The sequence below is a fragment of the Rattus norvegicus genome, chromosome 1 (genome assembly GCF_021556685.1).
Source record: "Rattus norvegicus strain SHRSP/BbbUtx chromosome 1, alternate assembly SHRSP_T2T, whole genome shotgun sequence".
Lineage (NCBI taxonomy): Eukaryota > Metazoa > Chordata > Mammalia > Rodentia > Muridae > Rattus > Rattus norvegicus.
Genome location: NC_141534.1, coordinates 177,930,595 through 177,955,632, shown reverse-complemented (window position 1 = coordinate 177,955,632; position 25,038 = coordinate 177,930,595). Strand labels below are relative to the sequence as shown.

Genomic DNA, 25,038 nt, shown 5'->3' with positions numbered 1-25,038 from the left:
AGTCTCTACGACCCTCTGACACCTTTAAAAATCTCCACATGATTTACAATACCCAATGTAGTGTAGATTCTATATAAATAGGTGCTTAGAGAATATGGCCAAAAGAAGTCTGGATAAATTCTATAAAAACACAGTTTAATATATAGTGGTTGGTTAAAGGAATATGGAACATGTGGCTGTGAAAGGCTGTATTTACACACACAGTACACATATGTTCATGCATACATATGTATATTCCTATAAAAGGCTTATATAATATAGATGCTATCATTCTGATTTTACATATGAGCAAGCTGGAACTTAGAGGGGTCGTAGTGACTGTACTTGGGTGCTAACCCCAGCATCTAATATTCCACACCCCCTCTATAAAGGTCAGTGTTCACAGATGACAGGGAGGACAGAAGAAGAGAGAATCTTTTCTTCTCACCAGCTCACTCCTCTTCTGGAAATGCATGGCCTGTTGGTCATTCAAAGTCACCTCCTGCTTTATTTAGTAAGTTGGATTAAGTTCACTTGTACCTTTTTCTTCTTCACAGCGCCCCTCCGCTCACAGAAAAGGAAGTCGAGGTGAGTGACTCACGGGCTATGTACTGACTGTCTCTGATGATGTTCACCCACACATCCCTTCCTCCAGCCTGTGGCCCTAACGTTCTTACACAGAGTGGGAACAAGTGACTGTGGGATGTTCTGAATATTTGTTGCCAGCCACTGCTGGGTTCCCCAAGTCTGCCTCCATTCATTCTGACGAACGTGGTCAGAGGTGACAAGGTCGCCGAGCTGCCACCTTCAAAGACTGTTAATGTCCCTCGGTGGGCGAGCTTCCATACAAAGTCAGCCAGGAGACTTTACCAGTATACCAGAGTTTGGCATGGAGGACAAAGGTACTCACCTCCTGAGAGTTTGGGCTGCAAGATGTCCAGCTCAGTCGGCCCTGTGAAAGCTCTTGGTGCTGCCTTCCCTGGTTTGACCCCCTTGTCCCAGGGCAGGGTGATGGGTGAGCTAAGAATTTTCATCCTGGTGAAGGGACAGATGGACAAGAAATGTAGCAGAGCTGAGTCAGGAGAGGGTTGGAGAAGTGGCACAGATGAACTAAGGAAGATAGATAACCTGAAGCAACTACCCCTCCCCCCACAGGTAACACAAAGACCTGGAACCAGACATTACTACCCCTCCCCCCACAGGTAACACAATGACCTGGAACCAGACATTACCACCTCAGCACATTTGCAGCCCCACCCCTGCAGCTGACCTCCTAGTGTCTCTGATAAGTAGGTAGATAGAGCAGGACTTAAAGCAGGCGAGACGCCGGGCAATAAACAACTCACCCAAGCTTCCGGTCTGTCTCAGGAGATAACAAGATTGGGTTGGATACAAATATGCCAACTGACCTCAGGACCCTTGGTGTCAGGTGTAGAGAGCTAAGCATTGAGAACTGCTCATAGGCAGAGGTCGGGTAGTGACTCATCACTGCTGTGACTCAAAGCCCACTCTAGTGTTTATGGAGATTGGTCATGCCTGCTCAGTTAAAGTCAGATCTCAGTGGTATGCTAGCCTAACCATCTGCACGGCAGAAGTAGAAGATTTGGGAATCAGATATTCTAAGGTCAAGTCCTCTGCTCTTCATATGTCACCTTGAACAAGTTAATGATGTCCCTGGTCTTGGTCTCTTCACCTGTAAAATGGGTGTAAGAGTCCTTACTCCAGAGAGTTGTTGTGGGGTGAAATGTAGCAAGGTTTACAAAATTCACAGTCATGATGGTCAATAAGGGTCATTCTCAATAGAGCCACCACTATCATCTAGGAGGCAGTTCTTGTCTAGTGATAACTACCATTGGCCATGTTATGTGAACTTCAGAAGCCAGGTAGAGTCAGTGACCACAGAGTATGAGTTGGTGCAACAGCTTAGTGAGTAAGAGTCCTTTGCACGCCTGACAACATCATGATCCTGCAGTAGACAGAACCAACTCCTGGACACCATTCTCTGACCTCTACATGCATCCTGCTGTACACACACACACACACACACACACACACACACACACACACACACCCATGCACATGAACACACATGCACGCACGCACGAGTGCACACACACACACCCCAAAGAAAGAAAGACAAAGAAAGAAAGCTGCTCCCCCTTGCTTCAGGCAGGGCAGATGAAGCAATTGGAATTGAAGACACCTCCCTCCCTCCATTCTTATTTCTTGTGTGGAGTCTGTTTGTCTATTTTTCCTCCCCAGTAGTTATGTGTTACGGTGAGTGGTAACTCCACATCTGATCAGCAGCACCTTTAAAAAGTTCATTCTTGCAGGGACGGAGATGGCTCAGTAGTTAAGAGCACTGGCTGCTCTTCCAGTGGACCTGGGCTCAGTACCCAGAACCAACATGCTGTCTCGAGTTCCAAGAGATCCAACTCCCTCTTCTGGCCTCTGCACTTGTGGTATGCAGGCATACATGCAGGCAAAACACCCACATACACAAAAACCTTTAAAAATTAAAAAAAAATCATTCCTGTATGGCATGCTCCATTTTGGGCTGGAATATTTATTCCTGGATGTTTATCATAACGGATCCATACCTGATCTCGTTTACTCTCCGGGAAGTTACTTAAAGGTGACATAGGAATTTGAGATAACAAAGTTAGAAACTGAAGTTTGCTTTAAATCCACGAGCCTGCTGCTGAGCTGTACTTCTTCAGTTACAGAGGTTTGATGCAGACCTCACATGTTCCCCCTACAATATGAGTCTAAACTGCTCACACTGCTCTGGCCTATCTCAACCCTTATGGGCACTATAGATTCAGGGAAAGGCAGAATGCTATTGTCTTGTCATTACATTTGGCCTCTGGTCCTGGGAAAGGCCTCACCTGGGCCTCGAGGGTTTCTATTTTGGTGTATTTCACCATCAAGCAAAGTTCATCTGCACATGGGGGCCTTGGTGACTAGTTCCAAGAACTCCCGGTAAAAGGGCTTGAGCGAGAATCCCATCTGCAGCTGTGCTGGCAGCAGTGACTCCTCCCAGCACCTCTACCACACTCTTGTTCCCAACAGAACGTGTTTGTACAACTGTCCTTGGCCTTTAGAAATGACAGCTACACCTTGGAGTCTAGGATTAACCAGGCTGAAAGGGAACGCAACTTGACGGAAGAGAACACCGAGAAGGAACTGGAAAACTTCAAAGCCTCTATTACGGTAATTGAAGAGCAGTCATCTCTAAGGGCTGGGCCCAAACTCAAACTTGTTTCGCTAGCAAAGTAGTTTCTGGAAATGAGAAGGGATCCAAGGTCTTGACAGAGTCTTCCTCAAAGGGCCAGGAAGGGCTGAGGAAGAGGTCCTGAGGGCTTGGGCTCAGGTGCCCTGGTAACTCCTTAGGAGAGGGATGGTTGACTTGGATATGACTCCTTTCAGACCAGTCAGATGTAGTGTGCCTCCCCTGGGCTTCTCCTGTATCTGGAAGACACTGTGGCCTGGGCTCGTCTCATGAAAATGAATCCAGGGTTGATATGCTTTCTTAGTCAGCTCAAGCTACCATAATAAATTAACTTAGGCTGAGCGGTTTAAACAACAAACACGTTGTTTCTCTTAGCTCTGGGGAACTAGAAGGCCAAACTCGGGGTTCCAGCATAGGTCCACACTGAGGCTATAATGAGACTGACAACCTCTCATTATAGCCTGGCACTATAGAAAGTAAGGACTCCACTCTAGTGACTTAGTCACTTCCTGAGGGCCCATCTTCCTACCTGCACATTGGAGTTAGGCTCTCGGTTTGAGGACCCTGGGTGATATTCCTTGTCCCTCAGTCCTCAGCATCCATCTGGTACCACTGCGAGCACCGGGAGACCTACCAGAAGCTTCTGGAAGACATCGCAGTCTTGCATCGTCTGGCTGCACGCCTCTCCAGCCGGGCTGAAGTGGTGGGTGCTGTGCGCCAGGTGAGCCCTGTAGCACTTGGTCTTGGCAGCTGGCACTGTTCCACTTGTGGTAATTAGCACCACGACACAAACAGGGACGAGAGTCATTACCTCTTGATGACTGCCTCAGACCAGGCATTCTATACAGGTTGTTGAGATATCCCAATATATTTGGTGCCAACTAAACCCTTGAATGGTTTCCCCAGGAATTGTTATCGGTGGGCATTGACATTTGAGGTAGACTGTGTACCCTGCCTTCCTCTCTAAGAGCCGATCTACAGTAGTTAAGTTAGAGATTCCCTACTGAAGACGTCTGTTGAGCGTTTCCTGTGTGTCTTGTGAGTGTATGTGACTGGGGAAGCTCTCCCTCTTCAGTGTTCTCACAGAAAACACACTCAGCTTCTACTGAGCCAGCATCAGGCAGAGCACGCTTCAGGAAAAAGTGCTGCTTCATTTAATACACCGAGTAACTCTTGTAAAGTGGCTTCCATCCCCCGTCTCTGCCCCCAGTGAAGTTGAATATTCTCAGAAAGATATAGCTTCTAGATGGTGGAAATTCCCCCAAATTCCAAATGTTTTGAGTACCTCCATTGCGTCACAAATAGAAAACAACTAATTTTCTGTAACAAGACAGCCAAAATCCACTAAAAATGGGCAACCTTATCTCTGGTCCACATGTACTATAAGGTACATGTGGAACATAAATGACTTTATTTAGACTTGGGTCCTGTTGCCAAGATACGTCATTATGCATATGCAATATTCCCAAACCTGAGAAAATCCCAAACCTTTTCAGTGAGCATTCTGGGTCAGGGATACTGAAGCTGTTCTAGCATTCGTGAGTGGCAGAGCTGGGTGCTGGCCCAGGTCAGACTCCCCACCTTGGCCACTTAAAGCACATGGAGCCTCCACACAATGTTGCTGTGCCCACTGCTGGAGTTCCCCCAGGCTCTCTCTCTCTCTCATTCACACTGTGGCTCCTTAGAGAGCTCTCCAGGCTTGAGCATGCTGGGCTGTAAACCAGAGCTGCTTACGGTGTCTGCCTATGACTAACGGAGTTCATAAAAAGCACATAAATGTTACACAACACTGTTGTAACCATTCTTGTGCTGCTTGTGTGAGTGGATGTGCTGAGGGCACACCCGTAACCACTGCCTGTGGAATGAAAGGCAGCCAAGCCACCTGGCTGACCCACTCTTGTGTCTTTCTGGAGAAAGGGTGGCTGACTCAGCGTTGTGACCTAGGAATTAGTCCAGCGGGGGACAACACCACCAGAAGGATGCTAGGGAAGAGGCAGGTCTCAGTCCCACATGGTGGTGGGGACATTTCTAGGGAAATCCCTCTAGGATAGACAGAGCCTAAGCTGGGTCTTCTTACAGACCCTAGGGAGTATGGGAAAAGAAAAACACTACCTCCATTATGTAATCCTTCCAAATCTATTTCTAGTTCTTCATGTTATTAATTCTGTCTTTACTCTTCTTTTATTTATTTGTACTTGATTTTTATGTGTTTTTATTTATGTATGAGTGTTTTGCCTATGTGTATATATATGTACCACATGCACACCTGGTGCCAACAGAAGCCAGAAGAGGGCATCAGATCTCCTGGGACGGAGTTATAGACAGTTATGAACTGCCATGTGGGTGCTAGGAACTAAACCCGAGTCCCCTGGAAGAGCAGCCAGTGCTCTTAGCCACTGAGTCATATCTCCAACCCCTACTTATTTACTTTCAGGAAGAATTTAACTATGTAGTATAGTCTGGCCTCAAATTCATGGTGCTCTTGTCTCAACTACCTGGGCACTAAGGTACAGACATTCACCACCATACATGACTTGTATCTTTCTTAATGTGCCCCCCCACCCTGCCTTCTGTCCCCCACCCTGCCTTGTGGTCTCCCATCCTACCTTGTACTCTCCCACCTTGCTTTGTAGACCCCTCCTCTGCTTCTGGTCCCCCACCCCGCCTTGTGCCACCCACCCTCATCATCTGTGTCTCAGCTTTTCCTTTCCTCCTAGCTTCCTCTGGACCGGCTTAGACATTTGCCCCCTGTAGCAGCTTAGACACTGGCTCCCTGTAGCAGCTTAGACACTTGCCCCTGTAGCAGCTTAGACACTTGCCCCTGTAGCAGCTTAGGCATTTGCCCCCTGTAGCTCTCACTCCACAAGTCTCATTCACATCTGTGCTGTCTCTGCTCATGACTCGATCACCCCTCACTTTAACACGGTCAGTAATTCCTCTTTTTCTGCACAGTAAGTCAAGATTCCTTCATCTAGCACATTAAGTTCTTCAGGACCCAGCCCTAGAGCGCTTCTTCCCAGTAAACCCGCATGCTTGTTGGTCTTTTCTATGAAGCAAGAGTTCATATAAAAGTGCTATGCTGACTTGCAGATGCCCTTGTATATGCTCTGTGTCCCAGCATAATATGGAAAGGTGCCCACTTTCATTGTAAAGGATTGCTGTCTGGAGGATAAATCTTCTACTTATAAGTCTGTGAGGAACTGCCTCTGCCCTCTGGAAGCCTTGAAGTTCTCTGGCCTTGGGCCTTGTTCATCCTGCCCATGTCTATGTGCCTATACCCCACATTGGTGGCTTCAGGCCGGGTCCAGAAAGCCATTCCCATCTCTCTCTTCCAGAGTAAACCAATCCCTTCCTCCTCTCACTTTTTACAGCCTGTGGCTGTCTTTGCCCTCCCTGGAATGCCACCTCTTAGCCCAATGCCACAGGCAACAAACTCTCAGGACAGATCTGATCTCATCTGATGGGTCCTTGTGGCCTTTCTATTCTGTCTGAGCTCAGAGTAGTATAGCTGGTACCTTTCTTCGGTTTTCCCCATGCACCTGTGTCCTTGTTTCCTGCAGGAAAAGCGCATGTCAAAGGCCACGGAAGTGATGATGCAGTATGTGGAGAATCTGAAGAGAACGTACGAGAAGGACCATGCTGAGCTCATGGAATTTAAGAAACTCGCAAATCAGAATTCTAGTCGCAGCTGTGGGCCCTCTGGTAAGAACCAGGTTTCTGTCCTCATTGTGAGGTCAGGTCCCCCACGGTGTTCAGCTTGGGCCTCAGGGATCAGACAGCTTCAGAGGCTGTATCTGGGTGGTTAAAACCCCTTCACCTCTGCCCAGAGCCATTCACAGGGCCTTGACAGCAGCTGCTTCAGTGAGGATGGGGTCCTGGAATCAGAAACATAAAAGGTACCAAGGGTTTCCCAACTCCTGACAACTAACCAAAGCGGCAGATGTCAAACATACTCTGTGACTGACTCCACACCCCTCGGGATTCCCCCTTTGGACTTCACAGGCTAAGAAATTGGCCTTATTCTAGAAAGCATGAAGGGTCCAAGACTTTCCATCAGGCAAACATGCCCATTGAAGTGGCTCACTCCAAGTGCAGTCCATCACTTACTTACATGACTGAGCGAATGGGCATCCCTAGTCCAAGCTGGCCTCAAACTCATAGTGTCGGCAGAAATGCTTAAGCATTTCAATCAGGGGATATTTAATTTTCCCAGTCACCCAAAAGAGTAGAACCAGAAGACATTCAGTATCTGTGAGAACATTGCAACAGTCTGGGTCAGGGATGGAGTCCAGGCAGTGGGGCAGAATAAAGGCCTAAGTAAGGAAGCTATTCCTGCGACAAACAGCAGATGCATGGGTAAGATGCACACTTCAGTGATTCTCTTCTTAATGTTTTAGAAGTTCTATGAAAATTGGTGTAAGAAGACAGAAGGGCCCACCTGAGCATGCTCAAGAGAGTCAAGGATGGATATTTCCAGGGAGGTCACCTGGAAGTAAAAGGAGGAGAGAGAGAGGGAGGAGGAGGCAGAAGAAGAGGAGGGAGAAGGGGAGGGAGAAGAGGATGAAGATGATGGTGGTGGTGATGATGAGGAGGAGGATGGGAGAGGGGAGCATGGGGAGGAGGGGGAGGAGGAGGGAGAAGAGGAGGAAGAAGAGGAGGGGGAGGAAGAAGAGGAGGAGGAAACAACAGTGGCTGTCAGTTTCGAGGTGGAGGAAGCAGTGTGTATAAGATATGGAGGGGGAGGGTGGGCAGAAGGAAACAACATGGGTGACACAGGTTGCAGTGCTGGAGTGATGCTGAGAGGTTGAACATAAGCCTTGGCACATCAAGACCACCTTCCAGGCCACAGTAACAACTATACCTTTGTCCTGTAGGAGCAGGGAGTCCGTGGGAAGCACCTCACAGGACATAGCCATATTTTGTTTGTGCTACTCTGACTTGAGCAAGCACAGCGTGTTTGCAGAGTCTCGATGCTGAAGTAGGGAAAGATGAGCTCAGAGGTTCTTGCTCAGTCCAGGAGGAAAATGACAGTGCATTGGACAGGAACCTCTCTCTGGGTGCTGCCAGGGCTGTGAGTCTGGTCCAGGAGGGTGCTAGCTGGAGCAAACAGCTTGTCACATCAGGAACTCCTGGGAATGCAAACATCCGTGTTACCAAGAACAGGAGGAGGGAAAGTAAAACAGACTGAAAACCTTTATAAACAGGAGCTTCCACAAGCTTCCTGGGGAATATCAGTGAGACTTGCCAGAGTCCAAAAGGCCATGTACACGTGCTCAGGGCTGGCCACTTCAGACCTCGGCAGCCAGGTTCCCCAGCCACCAGGCATCTGGGCCCCTAACAAACTGCTCTTGGCTACGAATGAGGAGTCGATTCCAAGAAAATCCTAGCATGTTAGTTTGGGTAATTATTTCTGTACAAGGTTCACGTCCCCTGCAAACCAATGTACCAGAATTTTGAGGATGAAGTGATTGTCATCACAGTTGGAATTTTATAATCCTAGCACCTGGGAGCCAAAGACAGGATTACTGTGAGTTTGAGGTCAGCCTGGGCTATAAAACCAGAACCTGTCTAAAACAAAACCCAAAATGCTCCATGGGATAATTGGTTACCCAGGGGTCTCATTCGTCCATTCTAAGATGCTTTTTTGAGCACTTTTGGTATTCCCCACATAACACCCCAGTCCTGGTGCTACAACAAAAGGAATCAGACTTCTTGGGCTGGGGAGATGGCTCAGTGGGAACCATGCTTGTCATGTAAGCATGAGGACCTGAGTTCAGATCCCTGGCTCCCCTGTGAAGAGCCGGATGCAGCCACACAGATCTGTTACTCTGAGTGCTGGGGAGGAAGAAATAGGTAGGTTCCCAGCGCTTGCTGACTAGCTGACTAGCTAGTCTAGTGAATTGGTGAACTCTGGGTTCAGTGAGAGGCTCTGTCTCAGAAAAAATGGTGGCGAGCAATAAAGGGAGATACTCTGGCTTCTAAATACATGTTCTCCCTCTCATACACGGCACATAGCCACACAGGCATGTACATACACCACACTCACACACAGAGAAATACAGCAAGCAGACTTCTGGGGTGAGACGGGCTCCGTAAAGTCCCATGATCCAGTCTGGGGGCTAGGAAAGTGCTAGCAAGACCAAAGGGCTTCAAGAACCAAGTCTTCCAAAGAATAATGGTTGGAGATATTTGGTCCCACTGTGATTTTTCCAAGCTCTTTCTCCGCTGTGGTTGCCGCAGAGAGATGAGCTTCGGTGAATCTCAGTCAGTGGTTGTGTCTGTGTGATGTGCCGTGGCCATTCTCCCTTGAGCAATCTCTTAGAAGTATAAATACTAGCTGAAAGAGGGGGCACTATTTGTAGAGGGAAAGAGGACCGGTGGGCAAGGGACAGGGAGGGCATTCAGGTGGGCAGACATGAGCCTAGTAGAATGACATAAATGCGTGAAATGTTATAATAAAATATATTCTTTTGTTTTCTAATTCAAAATCCAATGAAAACATTACTAGATTAGAGAAAGTAAATATTTATAAATACATTATTTTCAAGTAATTCATTGACCTAGTCATTTAGTGGGTTATGCTAATGGTTGAGATTAGTCGTACACTGATTGCCAAACTTGGTCTCTCTTCTGAAATATATCTATAATTTTATAGACATCAATTGTTTTATCTCAGAGTTTTGATTCATAGTTGAACACCCTGTCATGCATCTGTTAAACATTAATACTTCTATTTTGTAAATTCTCTGATTATCCCAGCTGCAAGATCAGAAATGTATTTGAACTCTTCACATACAGAGATTTTCTTCTGGTTCTGCTTTTTGGGGTGACCAGAAAACTTAAAAATCCTTTATCCAAAATGCTTAAACTTCCTGCCTGACAAAATAAAACAAGACGTCTAAAAGAACAGCTGAGCCCACAAGAAGAGAATAGAAGCAGCCAGAATCAAGAAGAGAACTGAAACCACCCTGACCCCGTGGCTTGCAGGAGCCAGAGCCGCCCTGCTTATCTGGAACTGTTTGTCTTCAATATTATCTGAGAGCAGCCTTGAGTCCTGGTGCCAGAGGGGACAATGAGGTCTGTGTGCAAAGCTAAAGTCCCTAGAAAGGGACTGTGCCTTGAGATAGAATCTCTGCAAGGAATGAAAAGCCTCCCTCTCCAGCCGGCAGAGAAGCAAATACGGAAGCTTGCCCGTTTCACCCTGTACCCTGGGAGGAAACAAAATATTCTCTCCTTCCTCATAGAGAAAGTACATGAGCAACAGCCACAGTGGTGCGATCTGGGGAGAATGGGAAAGAACGGCAGGAGGAGGTCTCCAGGAGCTCAGTCAGCCGCTGCGGAAAGGCACACACTGCACCAGCATACACAGAATCCTCCATAGGGTCTGGACGAAGATGAGTTCACAGCCCAGATATACAATGGAATGGTCCACCGTGAACACAAATCGTTAGATCCACCAAATATAAGATCACATCTACGAACATCAGATAGTAAAGTAATCAGAATTTTAAAATCAGCAGAGACATGGAAAGGCAGATGGAAAACACAGGACCGAACAATAGTTATAACAGAACTAGAACTCCTGAAAACAAGAGGTCAGGCAGGGGTGAGGGAGACTTGGTGAGTGCGATTGCCATGGTAGAGGAGGTTTCTCAGTATTCTGAATTCCTCTCCCCTGTCTTATTTTTCATCCCCTGGAGCAGTCCTTACTAATGCTGCAGCCCTTTAATACTGTTCCCCATGTTATGGTGGCCCCCAACCAGAAGATTTATTGTTGCTATGTCACGACTGTAATTTGACTGTTATGAATCATAATGTAAATGTCTGACATGTAGGATATCTGATATGTGACCCCTTGAAAGGGTCGATTGTTCTCCAAAAGGGTCTTGATCCACAGGTCGAGAAAACATTCTCTAGAAGATACATCAGGCATTGTGGAGGGCTTTGGGGATGTGCCAAGTCACGTCTGGCCTGAACCCCATAAAAACTAGTGTGCACATGGCCTTGGTTTTCTTCCTCCACCCTTCCAGAATATTAACCTGTTCATCCTGACTGGAATGTTTGAGAGAGTTACCCAGAGTGCAGTCGAATGGATACAGTGATTAAAATGCGAAAGAAGGTGTTGGAGACACAGGGTATGAAGGAGAGTACAATCCATTTGCCACAGGGTCTGTAAGGGGAAAATTAGGCCCAGAAAATCTTCAAAGAAATAACCTAGCATCTCCCACAGCTAAAGAAAGACACAAATCACTGGATTCAGCGGCACAGTGAAGTCTATCAGGGGAAAAAAATACAATCTGCATGAAATGCAGATGTCAAAAAAGATAAAATGCAGAGTGAAGAAGCGGCCCGGTGGGTACAAACCCTGGCTGTGCAAACAGAGTTTGGATCCCCAGCACCCCCACAAAACTCAAACATGGTGGTTTGCACCTGTAACTCCAGCTCTGAGAATTGAAGACAGGCAAATCCCAGGACCTCTCTAACCAACCAGTCTAGCTGAAGGGGCGAGACCCAGCTTCCGTAAGAAGCCTTGCCTCAAAAAATAAGGTAGACAGAGGTAGGAAAAAATGCCCAGTGTTGACCTCTGCTCTGGCACACACACACACACACACACACACACACACACACACACACACACACGCTTGGGTGAATACATCACAGACACAAAGAAAAGAAGAGAAAAGAAGAAAAGTAAAAGATAAGTGCAGATCTCAAAGCAATGAGAACATTAGAAATAGAAGGCAATTCTCAAGAGCAACAATAGCGCCTGAAAGCAGTGGTCTGACCCCTCAAAGAACTGAGGGGAATAGAAGGGTGGTCATTTAAGGCTTAGGGCTGGGGACGGCTGTAAGAAAGGGGGCTTTTCATAAGTCCCTGCTGAAAGGACAATTAAAGAATATACTAGGTTGGTGGTAGGGAATTGGATCTCAGACTGGCAGGATGCAAGATAGGACAGTGATCAAGGATGTTCATTAGCATGTGAGTGGAGCCAAATAAACATCCAATAAGCTGATTGGATGAGTAACACATAACTGGGGGTACGCAGGGTGACATGGTGACTAGCCCTCCAATTAAGGTTAGCGACAGTTATTGTTTTGAACTCTATTTAGGAAAAGCCTTGGGGATCTTGATTAATTTTAAATTTATTTTTGGTTGCGAGCCTAGCGTTTATCAGTAGAGCGATTTTTCTAGCCCTAATTTTAAATTTGAAGCCAACTGATATCAGAAGTTAGAACCATGTTTTAAAGATTAGAAGTAGTTTCTCAACAAATACGTAGAGTGAGAAAGAAATTAGAAAATAGTCAAGTACAAGAAGATAAGAATGGATTGATTTGCATTCTCCTACATCCTGACTACCAGTTGAACCAGCACCATTTGTTGAATATATTGTCTTTTTTCCACTGGGTGGTTTTGGCTTCTTTGTCAAAGATCAGGTGACCATGGGTGTGTGAGTTTATTTCTGGGTCTGGCTCTGCCAGCACCTGACCAATACAGATGCAGATGCTCATAGCCAACCATTGGACTGAGCATGGGGACCTCAATGGAAGAGTTATGGGAAAGACTAAAGGAGCTGAAGGGGTTTGCAACTCCTTGAGAAGAACAACAATATCAACCAACCAGACCTCCCAGAGCTCCCAGGGACTAAACCACCAACCAAAGAGTACACATGGAGGGACCCATGGCTCCAGTTGCATATGTAGCAGAGGATTGCTTTGTTGGGCACCAGTGGGAGGAGAGGCCCTTGGGCCTGTGGACGCTCAATGCCCAGCACAGGCGGATGCTAGGGCAGTGAGGTGGGAGTGGTGGGTGGGGAGCACACTCATAGAAGCAGGGGGAGGGGGAATGGGATGGGGTGTCATGGAGGGGAAACAGGGGAAGGAAACAACATTTGAATGTAAATAAATAAAATAACCAATAAAAAATTGTTTTAAAAAAAAGTGGTGTGGTGAAACTCATAGAAATTTTCTTGTGTTGTTTCCTACTGTAGCTTATTTAGTCGAGTAACAAGTCAGGGTGAATAAAGTATAGAAAATGAGATGATACAAATAAATACAATTGTGTTAATGATCACAAGAAGTTAGAGACAGTGTGAAGCTGTTCGTTGACAGCTCCTCAGGTTAAAAATCAAAACAAAATGAACTATACAGCTACATGCTTGTCAAGGGCCATACTTAAAATATGGGGCTGTGGAGGACAGACTCCAGGATGTTGGTGAGACTGAACCAAACCCAACAGACCTTAAGGATACTTTTCTGATAATTTTGAACAAATCATGTTTGAAAATATATTCAGGGGCTGGGGATTATAGCTCAGTGGTAGAGCGCTTACCTAGGAAGCACAAGGCCCTGGGTTCGGTCCCCAGCTCCGAAAAAAAGAACCAAAAAAAAAAAAAAAAAAAGAAAGAAAAGAAAAAGAAAAGAAAATATATTCAAAGGGGTAAGGTTTATATTTTTTAAAAATAAGAATACTTCTCATGTATCCCATTGTTTTCTGCTAGTATTCTTATGCAGGTATAGTGTTGAGCACGGAATATAAATTGTATCATTTGATGTACATGATAGGGAGAAAAGTTCTTAAAGTGGTGGCTTCCTTTACCCCGAGTCATGGTGTAGGTTACACACTGAAATGACTTCTAAATAGTGAATTTTGATTCTTAACATCACATCTCCCTTGTTTAGGTCACCAACCATCCCCTCTGAGTGAGCATGGAATGAGTCTGAATGCTTGATGCATGCCGAGTCCTGGTCACACACCATGCTAGGTGACCCCAGAGACACTTCAAACGAAGCCCAGAAATCCAAGATGGGGGCTTTCTGTGGTGTCTGGTGGACTTAGAATAAATGTTTAGTCAAGACAGTCCCTTTGCTGCCGATGATTTTTGTAGAGGGTGAAGCATCAGACAATGAAGAGTTCCCCAGTGCCCAGCTCTTGAGCCATTCCTGCAAGGCCATTTATGACCCATGCATAGCTTGGCTTACTATCTTCCTGTCTGTGTCCTGTTGGTCTCCAACCTGAAACTCACACCAATTTTCCTCTGTTGTTTCTTACTCTAGAAGACGGGGTTCCTCGCACGGCGCGATCTATGTCCCTCACGATGGGAAAGGTATGCATGGCTGAGGAACTTCTGGACTCCCAGAAGAAACATGTCAGAAGTTTTCATGGTCACCCAAGAGGTCATTCACTCTTGGACCTATGGGTACCAGCAGGGTATTCAGCTCTCACACTTGCTCACATGGCCTCGACACCCCATCTTTCTTACTCGGGTGTGGTCTTTCCAGTTCTTCGTTAACTTGAGTGAAATGATGCGTACGCTTTGGTTTTGCCATAGACAGTTTTTACTCACCATCTAGGATGCTACTCAGAGAATGGAGTCTCAAAGTGTTAAATGGGGCTGTGTTGAGAGATCACTCATGACTAACAGCTTTGATTCACTATTCCCACACTGCTTCCTAACATCATCGCCACCCCAAAACCAAATTACCTATTGAATGTTAGAAGTCAGCAAGCTTTCCTTATACCCTCAGAACCATGACTGTTGTTGTTCTCAAGACAGGAGGCTTGAATCACTTCTCTTCCCACAGAACATGCCCCGTCGGAGGGTCAGCGTTGCTGTGGTTCCCAAGTTTAATGCCCTGAACCTGCCTGGCCAAGCCCCCAGCTCATCACCCATGCCCTCTCTCCCAGCTCTGGTGAGTATGGTGTCACCTACCCTTTTCTACCTTTCCCTCTCATGACTACTATGGAGGGGTCGTAGATGGGGACAGGGTCAGCAGGAACAGGACATTTCTGGCATACAATATAGACAAAGGTACACAAACAACCCAACGTAGCCCTTCTGTGAAGCACAGATAGGCCAGGAAGTGTACCACATAAGCAGCTACCTGCTTGAACAAAGCTGTGATTCCTTAAGGAAGGCTTGCTTTTTAAAAAGCACCTTTGTCGGTACAGTGGTGTATCAGATATAGCTGAAGCAAAACTCTGATTACAGAATGGAGTTCATGAACTGGGTCTCACCCTGTCATAAATCACTACACCATTGTTTCTAACAATGAAACCCTAGAAGTAACCCACTGCTTATCAACAGGGGATTGGCAGCAACTGTAAATACCGCCATAAAGAATTTCTGTACAATTATCACCCATGGCTTATTAAGAAGGAATAGCAGCTTCTATATAAAATAAACACATGTATTGGAGTATATGTAATATAATTCTGTTTTGTATTTTAAAAAAATGTACTTTTAAAAATAGAAAATCATGAAAGAAATCTTTTGAAATTTAATAATTGTTCTAGGTTCATTTCGGTTGTATTAAAATATCTTCACAAAAGTAAAGTTAGGGGGAAAAGGTTTATTTGGCTTGCTATTTCAGGCTAGCATCTGTCATTAAAGGCAGGAACTCAGCCTTTGTGTCCGCAGACCAGAAGTGGGTCTTCCTACACCCACAGTGGGCTGGGCCTTCTTACATCAATTAGAAATCTCCCCACAGGCATGACCACAGGCCAAGCTGATCTAGACAATTCCTCAACTGAGGCTGTCTTCCCAGGTGACTCTAAGCTGTGGCAAGTTGATAATTAAAAATTAGTCATCACAATAATGGTTATTTCTGGACAATGATAAAACAAATCATTTAAATTTTTTTATTTTTACGTATTTCTATAGGGTATAAAAAGAAAGTCAAAGAAAAATGTCTATTGCATTCTAGATGAAGACAATTTCAGTATATAAGAAAATCTTTCCACACCTAAAGTCTTTGTGAATCTAGTGAGTTCTCTCTAAAACGTAAACACCTTCCTCCAATGACTTCCCTAATCATAGTGGATTCTAGCACAGCTGTACAGACAGAGGTTCAGTGTGTAAGAAACGGGTCAAATCAAGCTTGAAAGTTCCATGCACCCATAGCTAGCAATCACTGTTAAGTTTCTTTTACCTTGTAAGTATTTTGTCTGAGAAATGAACTTAAACTCCCAAATCACCAATGCAAAGAAACATGAAGGTCCTGGCGCAATGGCTCAGCAGTTAAGAGCACTGGCTACTCTTCCAAAGGACCCAGCTTCAATTGCCAGTACCCACATGGCAGCTCACAACCATCTGTATCTCTAGTCCCAGGGAGGACCCAGTAGCCTGATATGGCCTCCAAGTTCAATACAAGTTCATGGTGCATAGACATACATTCAGGCAAACATTCATACACATGACATTTTCTTTGAAGAGTCTAGAAAAGGCTAGTTAGCAACAGATCTTTTCATAGATACATGGTTTCTGAATGTATACCTTTACATGAGCGGTTGACAATGAGAACTACACTTTAAAGTCACAAAGGTTGCATTGAAACCACTCTGATCACGGGTCCCACCCCAGAATTCTGGAATGGATCAGTACGGTTTACCCTACTGTGGGTGATTTTAGCAGGGGCACAGAGTAGAAAGCCTATGCTTTGACCATACTCACTGCAGGGGATCAGCATGGGGTAACTTCACAGAAATGTTTGCCAGCTAGAGCACGTTGTGACATTAGGCACCTCCTGAGGTTTGTGCTTGGAACAGTATCTGTGGGAGCAGTGACGCTTGTGAGTCCATCCCAAGGAATTCTAACCCCACACTGGCCAGGTAGGAGGCCTTCTGGTACTCAGGAAATGGGACAGAGGAACACTGACGGCTCCCTGCTAGGATGGGGCCTCAGAATGCAGACTGGAAAGCTATGGGGGAGTGGGGAGAAGAATGGAAAGAGAAGGGAGTGTCACAGCCCCTCCCCAGCATCACCCAAGGCCTACCTACCTCACTCATCCTCAGTCCTGTTTCCATCCAGTCTGAATCGACCAACGGGAGAAGCAGCATCTCCACCTCTCCAGTGCTGCCTGCACTTTTGGAAAAGTAAGTTTCTCTGTTTTCCACTTAATATTGGGGATCCTTAAAGATTGCTTTCTTTCCTCACATTCTCAAATCAAAAATGAAATAGAAAGGAACTTAAGTTCTAAGAGAAAGTAAATGGTTCTCTGAGATCCACAAAGGTTTCAGATCTCATATGTAAAAGTCTTGGACCAGGAAGGTACTATAGCTGAGGTCAACTGCACCCTGCCTAAGAGCCCCTGGGAGGTAAAAAGCTTCCTCAGAAATTGGGGTTCCTTGGGACACACACACACACACACACACACACACACACACACACACACCAATTCAACAGGCTTAGATAGCAAGTTCAATGTGGCAGGGTCTATCTCTCTGTGGTCCCCTGACTCTGGCCACTTCGTGGTGATGCCATCACCAAGCTTGTAGCAAATGTCTGCTAGTTCCTGGAATCCTAGACAAGACCATGGGTAGAGGAAGATGGATACATTTTTTCACTTGGGAACAGAATCGTTACATGGTTTAAACTATTGCAGAGGGGGTAAGAATCCCTGAAGGCACAGTAATTTTGGAAAGGGTAAATTCCTTTTGAAAAGTCTTCTATCAAGTAGTGGGAAGGAAGACATATTAGCTCGAGTGCTGAGAGGGCCTCCTGAGACTGGTCTCCCCAGGCCTCCATGCAGTTTGTCTCCTGCTGAGCCAAAGCCTTATGGCTGTTCCTCTGTGATGGGGGGAGATTACAGCTTACTTTTTTTTTTTTTTTATTATCTTGAGTATTTCTTATATACATTTCAAGTGTTATTCCCTTTCCCGGTTTCCGGACAGACATCACCCTCCCCCCTCCCCTTCCTTGTGGGTGTTCCCCTCCCAAACCTCCCCCCATTGCCACCCTCCCCGCATAGTCTAGTTCACTGGGGGTTCAGTCTTAGCAGGACCCAGGGCTTCCCCTTCCACTGGTGCTCTTACTAGGATATTCATTGCTACCTATGGGGACAGAGTCCAGGGTCAGTCCATGTATAGTCTTTAGGTAGTGGCTTAGTCCCTGGAAGCTCTGGTTGCTTGACATTGTTGTACTTTTGGGGTCTCGAGCACCTTCAAGCTCTTCCAGTTCTTTCTCTGATTCCTTCAACGGGGGACCTATTCTTAGTTCAGTGGTTTGCTGCTGGCATTCGCCTCTGTATTTGCTGTATTCTGGCTGTGTCTCTCAGGAGCGATCTACATCCGGCTCCTGTCGGTCTGCACTTCTTTTACAGCTTACTTTTTGAACTTTTCCATTTGCTTCTTGGGAAACATCTGGACCACAGTTTTCCATCTCTTGGGGCTCTCTTCGTGTCTTTCCTCAGTTGGTGGAATGTAGACCTCACTTCTTCTTCTTTACCTTGAAGTGGCTTCCGTTTTCTGCTGCTGGTAGAAGGCTCTGTGTTGTCTGTTTGGGGATGTGAATACTGGTCTCTGTCAGTTCAGAGAAGCTCCCAAACTCTCTGCTTCCAGACTCAACCTGTTCCTCACTCTCAGGATGCATGACTGCCGAGTTCCCACAAAAGACCCGTCTGGTTATTGTCCACATTTGCCCAGTACTATGCCCTTTGTCACCTACCAGCCTATGTCCTTTCTTTATATCCTGGAGTGTATCCTCTTCTTTCCTCTCACTTCCTGTCCACTCCAGGAAAAGTGTCAAGAGATGACAAAAGAGTCACCAAACAAAAGTATCTAAGGTTACAAGTCTTACCACATAGAGCCACGATGCCTAATTCATGGTCTCCGAACCTACAGAGAAATGACCGCTTATACCCTCTGAAATTCTGTCAGCCTTCAACTTTGGGCTCACAAGTCCACTTCAGAGTACTTTCATCCAGGGCCTCTTCCCAGCTCTATGCCTACAGACCCAGACAAAGCAGGAGATCTAGGTCCTTGCTCTCCTCCACAGACTCTCATTCAGAACCAATGCTCAAGCCAGCTGAGCGCTCACGTCTAAGGCACTGGGGATTATTAACAACTCAAGATGTTCTCAGTAGAAGAATGTGCAGGATAGCCCCAAACCTGTAGTGTAACCGAGTGAAGATGAGGGATGGTGGTGCCATTCATAGGCTTGGAATCAGGAGCTACAAGGCCCAAGTGAGACTAGCTAGAAATCGCTGTCGGCTGTGTATACACTGTGCATTCAGCTATTGGAAATATATCCAAATAAAGATGGCTGCAAAGAGGGCGGGGAGGTCTAATGGAAGAGACTCTGGAGACTCCAAATGATAGTAGCTCCTCCCTATGGATTTATAAAAGGTACTAACTTGCTTCCCCCCCCCCTTCAAATGCATAGAACTGGAAGCATAGTAGATCCCCAAGCAGCCAATCATGAAACAATTTGCAAGGGGATATGAATTCATGTCTCCTTTACTTATATACGGATGAAACCTATTCCAGTTTGCCTAGTCAGGTTGAAGAGGAATACTGTGTTATAATGCAACACTCACAGTTGCACTGGGCTTCATGTTAAATGGTTCCCCATTCCTAAGTACTCCATATAAGGGAGAGGGCTGGCTAGGCACATGATAGGACGATCAAGTAGCCAGTCCACAGTACAGAGCAGCTGACAGGACTGTATTTCATGCTAGCTTAGAGCCTTGAGTGTTGCTCTTGCAGGCCACCTCACAACAAACCACTCTTCCACTCATCAAATGTCTAGATGTGTATACATTTAAACATATGGCTAGAGAGAGGTTTTTAGTTACCCTTGAAGATGCACATAGGGGGAGCTGTATGTCTGTGGTCTTTTATTCTTACATTCTTTCGACAAGTGCTCTCAGGTCAGCCTCATGGAATGTTCTCAAGGAGAACCAGTCTATGGGAAAGTCGGATGGGAAGCAGCCTGTTATTCCACGGTGTGATAAATGTTGTCCTAAGGAAGCGTGGTTGCTAAGGGACCAACACGAGAAAATGTGCCTCTAACCCTTTTGTAGCTGTGAATTCAAAGAAAGGCGATGGCAGTGGTGGTGGTGGTGTCTAACCATGTTCTCAGTTAGAACTCATTCTCTGTATGCCAGGCACCTTTATCCTAACTGCTGCCCATTCCTTGTTAACCCTGCCCAGGACCTCATGAGGTGGCTACATTATCAACATCTCTGTCTTATGTACAGAGAGATTCACCCCCTGACCTTACACAGCTAAAAGATGCCATGGCTCATGCTCTTAACCTCCTAATAGAAAACCAGAGGACATTCATTGTGGTTACAGAGGAAAGGGTGGAAAAGGGAAGTCTTTGGGGGAGAACCAGTGAGTAGGTAGGCATGGAGTGTAAAACAGAGCAGGGGATGGGAGGGTGTGTGCAGGACCACTCACTGAGGGACAGCAGAGCTGGGATGCGAGAGCGTTCACAGATTAGTTTCATGAATAGGCCACAAGGCTAGCCTGTCAGTGCCATCTTAGCTATGATCTTTAAAATCAGTGTCTTCTGAGCGCTTGAAGCAACGAGGTCAGTAAATCTATACAGCAGCCTATTCCCATAGTGTTTATATTTTGGAGAACATGATAACCCAGGGTAATTATTACTCAAGAATCTGGGACTAGGGGTGGGGGGAAGAAGGACGTTCCAATAACTCAGGCTTGGGTTTATTGGTTTAAAGGAAGCCACTGAACTGAGACGAGTTAGCAGCATTTCTGAGCCTAAGAGGCAAGACCTGCCTTTTGGAAAGGCTTGAATACTGCTCACCAATAAACTCACAACTGGCTTGGCTCATGATTTACTTTGAACAAACAGACCTCAGGTGAATGAGAGCTGAGCATGGTGATAGACACAGCCACAGTTTAATGAATCACCCAGAAAGAAGGCACAGGATCCCAGGGTGCGGATAAAGACTAAAATTCACTCAATGACCCCTTGGGAGGTCACAGATTGTGCTCGGCCCTCATTTACAGAGTCCAGTATGGATTCTCTTAGACCAAGCCAAGCTCTAGGTTCTCAGGAAGTCCTCGAGTACAGATAGGATCTGTCTTCTTACTAACTTCATATGCAGAGATTAGGCACATCACTGAGGGGTTGGAGTAGCAAAGGAACTGTAGTCTGCACCAGGCACCTTTCAAACTTAGCCTACTCCATTGATCACGGTCCCAGGGAGGGGATGGGAGGGTGTGAAAACATTCTCCCTTTGTTCCGGAAGTGTGGTGACAGATCCACTTTAGCCTGGGAGACAGTAGAACATCAACAACAATCCTACAGTGAAGGAGGGTTTGACCTGAGTCTTAAAGATACACAAGGAGAAACTCCCAGGTAGCCAGAGAAGATACATAAGGAACTCCATGCTTGGTCTAAAAAAAAATCAGAAAATACCGACAACATTTGCATATCACTATATTTGCCCCGCCTCCAATCCCAGCTTCCGGCTTGGTGTGAAACCAAGGCTCCCCCAGCCTCTCATACTTGAAGCAGTTTGTGAGGGAAGAAGCATTGCTGGCTATGGGAATGTGGTGGGAATAGCTTCACTCAGCAGCACAAAGAGCTCCGGAAGAGAACTGACAGGGGGGCCAAGGAAGGAAGCTCATCTTGACACGAAGTGAACAGCCCAACCAGCATCAGAAATGTGACTGTAGGCAAGTGTGGAATTGTTTCTTATCTTCCAGGAAGGAATTCCTCACGAGGACAGTGGCTAGTCCAGCTGAAGCATGGGTCAGCATCACCCTGCAGCAGGGCTAAGCTTGAGCCTTCCCATAAACTAAGTGCTACTAGAGTTGAGGTCACAGTCAGTGCCCTGGCAGCCCTAACAATGCAGGCTCACCCACCTGCCCGCAATCGGCCAATCAAAAGGGCTAAATTAATAGTAGAAAGCAGAAAAGGGTTTATTCAATATGGTTATATTGAGAATTAGAACAAAGAGATCCAGTGACTCTCAGCCCAATATATGTTCAGAGTCCTGACAGAAGGGTTGGGTTTAAGTGAGAGGGCCAGAGGTCTGCATAACTCAACAGTTCTGGTCAAGGTGTGCTTCCTCTGTCACTGTCCCACTACCCTCAGCTCCACTGGCCGACCTGGCAAGTTGCACGTCTTTTTCCAGGAGACGAATTTCCTTTCTGGCTGGCCTAGGCTTCTAAACTTTTCTCCTGCTGGCATGAGATTCCTGAGGAGATTCCACTTCTTGTGGGGAGCATTGTTTCAATAGCCTGATAGCCAAGGGGAAGCCACAGGCATCTTTTCTATTAGAATATTCTCATTCCTGCCAGGCAAGGGTGTGTGTGGTGGGGGGTAGAGTCACAAGCTTGTACAACCTCGGACTGATTAGTTGGGGTCACTGAGCTTGGGGTTTAATCTAGGTCTGTTTCTGGCAAGTTCTCTTCATACCTGTCTAGCTTTAAGGACTGTAACATGGGCAACTATGGAGAAAAGAAGCTAAGAGTATGAAGGCCAAATTTCACTTCCTTTTTTTTTAATTGGATATTTTTTTATTTACATTTCAAATGTTATTCCCTATCCCATCTCCCTCCCCTTCTTCTATAAGAGTGTTCCTCCTCCCCAACCACCCCCCCTTCCCACCCCTTGACATTCCCCCCCACACTGGGGGTTGGGGGGTGTCCAGCCTGGGCAGGACCAAGGGCTTCTCCTCCTGTTGGTGCCCAACAAGGCCATCCTCTGCTACATAGGCAGCTGGAGCCATGGATCTGTCCATGTGTACTCTTTGGATGGTGGTTTAGTCCCTGGGAGCTCTGGTTGGTTGGCATTGTTGTTCTTAAGGGTTGCAAACCCCTTCAGTTCCTTCAATCCTTTCTTTTAATTCCTCCAATGCAGACCCTGTTCTCAGTTTAGTGGTTTGCTGCTAGCATTCACCTCTGTATTTGTCAGTCTCTAGCTGAGTCTCTCAGGAGACAGCTTTATCAGGCTCCTGTCAGCATGCACTTCTTGGCTTCATCAATATTATATATATATATATAATCCCCAGGTGGATATTATATATATATATATCCCCAGGTGGGACAGGCTCTGAATGGTTATTCCTTCAGTCCCTGCTCCAGACTTTGTCTCCATATCACCTCCTATGAATATTTTTGTTCCCCCTTTTAAGAAGGAGTGTAGCATCTGCATTTTGGTCATCCTTCTTGAGCTTCATGTGGTCTGTGGATTGTATCTTGGGTAATTCAAGTTTTTGGGCTAATATCCACTTATCAGTTCATACCATGTGTGTTTTTTTGTGATTGGGTTACCTCACGCAGGATGATATTTTCTAGTTCCATCCATTTGTCTGTGAATTTTCATGAAGTCATTGTTTTTTATAGCTGAGTAATATTCCATTGTATAGACATACCACATTTTCTGTATCTGTTCCTCTGTTGAAGGGCATCTGGGTTCTTTCCAGCTTCTGACTATTATAAATAAGGCTGCTATGAACATAATGGAACATGTGTCTTTGTTGTATGTTAGAGCATCATTTGGGTATATGCCCAGGAGAGGTATAGTTGAGTCAGATAGTACAATGTCCAATTTTCTGAGGAACCTCCAGACTGATTTCCAGAGTGGTTGTACCAGTTTGGAATCCTACCAACAATGGAGGAGTGTTTTTCTTTCTCCACATCCTCACCAGCATCTGTTGTCACCTGAGTTTTTAATCTTAGCCATTCTCACTGGTGTGAGGTGAAATCTCAGGGTTGTTTTGATTTGCATTTCCCTGATGAGTAAGGATGTTGAACATTTTTTAGGTACTTCTCAGCCATTCGATATTCCTCAGCTGAGAATTCTTTGTTTAGCTCTGTACCACATTTTTAAATAGGGTTACTTGTGAAATCTAATTCTAATCTAAGTCAAATCTAATTCTTCTACATGCTGACCACCAGTAGGACCAGCACCATTTTTGAAAATGCTGTCTTGTTTTCACTGGATGGTTTTAGCTCTTTTGTCAAAGGTTAAGTGATCATAGCCTATACTCAACAAAACTGGAAAATTTGCAGGAAATGGATAATTTTCTAGACAGATACCAGGTACCAAAGTTAAATCAGGATCAGATAAACCATCTAAACTTCTAAACTTATAACTCCTAAAGAAATAGAAGCAGTCATTAAAAGTCTCCCAACCAAAAAGAGCCCAGGATCAGATGGGTTTAGTGCAGAATTCTATCAGACCTTCAGAGAAGACCACATTTCACTTCTAAGATATAAATATATTCAAGAGATAGCGCCCATCCCTGGCCTTGACTCTAATTGTATTTTTCTTCACTTGCTCCAGTCAAAGGACATATAGGAAACTGCACATCAGGCAAAGGTCTCGGGAAAGGGAGTGGAGAATACAATTTGCAGGAAGAGAAATATTATGAATAGCTGGTATTTTTAGAGCATTATCTTCCTCGTTCATGATGGCTTTTGGTTTCCAGTCTAATGAAGGAAAGCTAAGAGATAGAAACTGAGGCCAAGAGAAGGAAGCACGCTGGAGGGTTGGACCCTGCCTAAGGAAAGGCAGTGGTGACCTTTTAGCTCCCTGCTAGAAGCTCATCTTACAGTACTTGCCTTGTTTCTGGGTTCCTCCATGCCACTGTCACTCCTTGTGGGGTTAAGGGCACCAAGATGGCTGCAGAGTGCATCTGTAGGGATGGTGTGTCTCTTAGGCTGCTTCCTTTGAACTTTCAGTCCCGTTCATTCATTAGACAGGCTCCAAGTATGCCCAACCATCCTGAGGTGATTGGCTAGTGTGCTTATTTTCCTACTATTCTACATGATGCTTGTATTTCTTGCTATTTCTTGGCTCTCGCAGATCTCTGTCCTCTCACTCTCTGAAGAAGACCTGGCATTGCTCTTACAAACAACATTTCTGCTTTGTCACTAGGTAGGAGACAGCTCACGTTTTGTCAAATCCCCACTGTCCTTTGCTTCTACTCGTCCTAATTAAGGAGAGGTTTCTCTTTTCTGAGGTCTCAATTGCTTTAGTTAAAGGTAGTGTCCCTTTGGCTGCCTTCTCTCATTCCCTCTGCTGTACCTTTTCTCCTTATGTTTGAATTTGCTTGTACCCTAGAGCA

At 45.7% G+C, this 25,038-nt stretch overlaps 1 protein-coding gene across 19 annotated transcripts in view; it reads left to right on the top strand.

The window, feature by feature from the left end:
• The window catches only part of Irag1 (inositol 1,4,5-triphosphate receptor associated 1), a 112,195-nt gene that overhangs the window by 76,769 nt on the left and 10,388 nt on the right, over nucleotides 1–25,038 (top strand). For 16 of the 19 annotated variants that reach the window (XM_087559354.1, XM_087559348.1, XM_087559358.1 and 13 more), the window contains 7 exon segments: nucleotides 537–567; nucleotides 3,052–3,192; nucleotides 3,801–3,932; nucleotides 6,772–6,913; nucleotides 14,266–14,315; nucleotides 14,794–14,901; nucleotides 17,019–17,083. In XM_087559354.1, the coding sequence (XP_087415480.1) occupies nucleotides 537–567; nucleotides 3,052–3,192; nucleotides 3,801–3,932; nucleotides 6,772–6,913; nucleotides 14,266–14,315; nucleotides 14,794–14,901; nucleotides 17,019–17,083 (669 nt within the window). 19 annotated transcript variants of the gene reach the window in all.